At 32.1% G+C, this 2,560-nt stretch overlaps 1 protein-coding gene across 1 annotated transcript in view; it reads right to left on the reverse strand.

Annotated features, from left to right (window-relative positions):
- The window catches only part of LOC106302957 (inactive tetrahydrocannabinolic acid synthase-like), a 12,272-nt gene extending 10,858 nt beyond the window's left edge, over positions 1-1,414 (reverse strand). Inside the window, exon 1 of the mRNA XM_013739352.1 lies at positions 921-1,414. Coding sequence (XP_013594806.1) covers positions 921-1,414 — 494 coding nt within the window. The remainder of the gene's footprint in view (positions 1-920) is intronic.
- Positions 1,415-2,560: the final 1,146 nt, after the last annotated feature.

Genomic DNA, 2,560 nt, shown 5'->3' on the forward strand with positions numbered 1-2,560 from the left:
TGTGGGAAATGACATATATATAGAGAAATTTTCGAGTTGGGTAGTTGAAATATAACTACGAATTTACAAGGAATATTTTACATGGAATTTACATCGTTTTAACATAATATTTACAACGACTTTACGACGAAATTAGGTAAGTTAAAGCACATTGAATACACGTTTTCACCTAAATATAACGGTAACATGTTTCGTTGTAATGTCGATGTAATGATTACGACGTATTTCTCATTCCACGTAAATTCGTCGTAAACTTACATGGATTTTACGACGAAAACAATTCGTCGTAAATTTACATGGCATTTACGACGAAAGTTGGATTCCTCGTAACTGCGTTGTAAACACCATGTAAATTTACGACGAAATATTTTCGTCGTAAATGTTCGTTGTTATGGGCACGTTTTCTTGTAGTGATTGAATAGTTTATTATTCCTCTTATAGTTTACTATTTAATTTGTGTTTTTAGAATTTGCATTTATTATAATATTATGTTAATACTATTTGTAATAGTTTTAATATATATTTTATTATTTATAAAAAATGTCATTTTACTATTTTTGATTAATCTTAAGGATTATAATAAAAATATTTTCTTTAAAAAAATCATATTTAAAGTTTACCACTGGATAGAAACATCATCAGATCTTAATTTTGAGGTTCAGTTGTTTTTGGAGATGTTATTTAGACAATCTCGTCTAGAAAAAAAATATATTACAAACAAAAGCAGCAGCAAAATCGTAAATAAAGTTAATTGTTAAGAATATTAATGTTTTATTAGTATTAATTTTTATTCTGTGTTTTTCATTAACATTTTGAGTATATATTTTATGAAAAACTAAATTATGTTAAATGTATCAAAAGTGTGAATTGTTTTATAGAAACATTCTTTTAGCAAACGCATACCCCTAAATAAATATTACCTGTAGTAGAGTTCACCAATTGTAGCACCAGACTGAACCCACGCACTATTATCTTCAATATCAACATTGATCTGCCGTAGTTTCGACAGATCGATCAATATAAACGGTGTTTCCATCAGTGAAACAAAAGACAAACCCTCATAGTCGTGGCCGCCGCTTCTAACACGGTGATGAAATCCAAGTTGATTGGAACATATGACTGAAGCTTGGACGTGAGACTCGTGAACCGGTTTGAATATGAATCCCGGTTTAGGCATGGACTCTGTCACGTACCGAAGATTATGAGCTGTTGATTCAAGGACTTCTTTGTAGTCCGAGACGTTTCTTTCAGGTGAAAAGAATGTTTCGAGGAGTGGAAAATCGACATTTGTGTTTTCGTGTAGACAGTTGATGAAGTCATCTTGTAGAGAGGTTGAAGAAGTTGGTGTTATTGTGCAGAAAGAAAAATATAGAGCTAAGAACGAAAATGCATAGAGTGCTTTTGACTTTCCCATCTCTGCAGCATAGAAACTCGAAGGACAATAATTATTATATAAGAAGATAGTGTTTATACAAATATAGAGATCATGATAATGACGTGAAAGCCATTTTTTCACGTGTCTTGAAAACGTTGACTTTGATTCAGCTTATTTGATTAAAAACTATCAAATGAGAAATGCACATTTATTTTTTATTATCCTTGCTTGCAAATCTTAAACATTAAATCATCACGATTCCGTCAAAAATGCACATTTGTTCAAGGGAAATCACATGTATTCAATCATTTTAAACTGATTACACATCCAAATCCAATGCAAGATTGATCTTACTCATCGTATCAGTTGACTGACAACTACGGTAGAAGGTCGGATACATCAACTAATCGGAAATTAGGCGACTTTCTCTGATATCTATTATAAAATAAAACACTCCATCGCTGTGGGGTTTTATTTTATTAATTTTGTATAGTTTCCATTATTGAGTTTTTGATTTAATTATTTTGGCTGTTTTTCTGCATATCAGGACTTTCAAAAAGATCCTTTAAGTAGTGCATTTGCATTAAATTGTAAGTTCTATATTGTCTAAAATAGAAAATATATTTAGTGGTGTGCATATATAAGATAAATTCTATCATTTTATCCGCTGAACAAAATCAACTGAAAGTCCGTAACAATAGAAAAAAATATATAGCAAATGGCGTCGCGATTTAAAAATGTGTTTTTTTTATTACGCTTAATCTCATTCATTCCAATATAGAGTTCATGACCAAAATGGTCGTACATAGATGCATAAACCAAGTACTGCAAACATACACCAGTATAAACAAGAGAAAGAAAAAAACAGTAGCTATCGATGCCAGTAGGCACCAAAGTAATAAACATGATACCAGTAGGCACCAAAGTAATAAACCTTGAACCGTCACTACAAGAAAACAACGATATTCTGACGGACATTCTGACGGAAAATGAAATCCTCGGAATATCCCGAGGAATTTCCGAGGAAACACAAAATTTGGTTTCCTCGGAATTTTCTCGGAATATACCGACGGAATTCCAAGGAAATATCAATTCGTCGGAATATTCCGAGGAAATATGTGTTCCTCGGAAAAAACCGACGAATTCCGAGGAAATATTATAGCCGTTGGAGAGCCGTTGGGGGAT

This window comes from Brassica oleracea, chromosome C7 (genome assembly GCF_000695525.1).
Source record: "Brassica oleracea var. oleracea cultivar TO1000 chromosome C7, BOL, whole genome shotgun sequence".
NCBI classification, from domain to species: Eukaryota; Viridiplantae; Streptophyta; class Magnoliopsida; order Brassicales; family Brassicaceae; genus Brassica; species Brassica oleracea.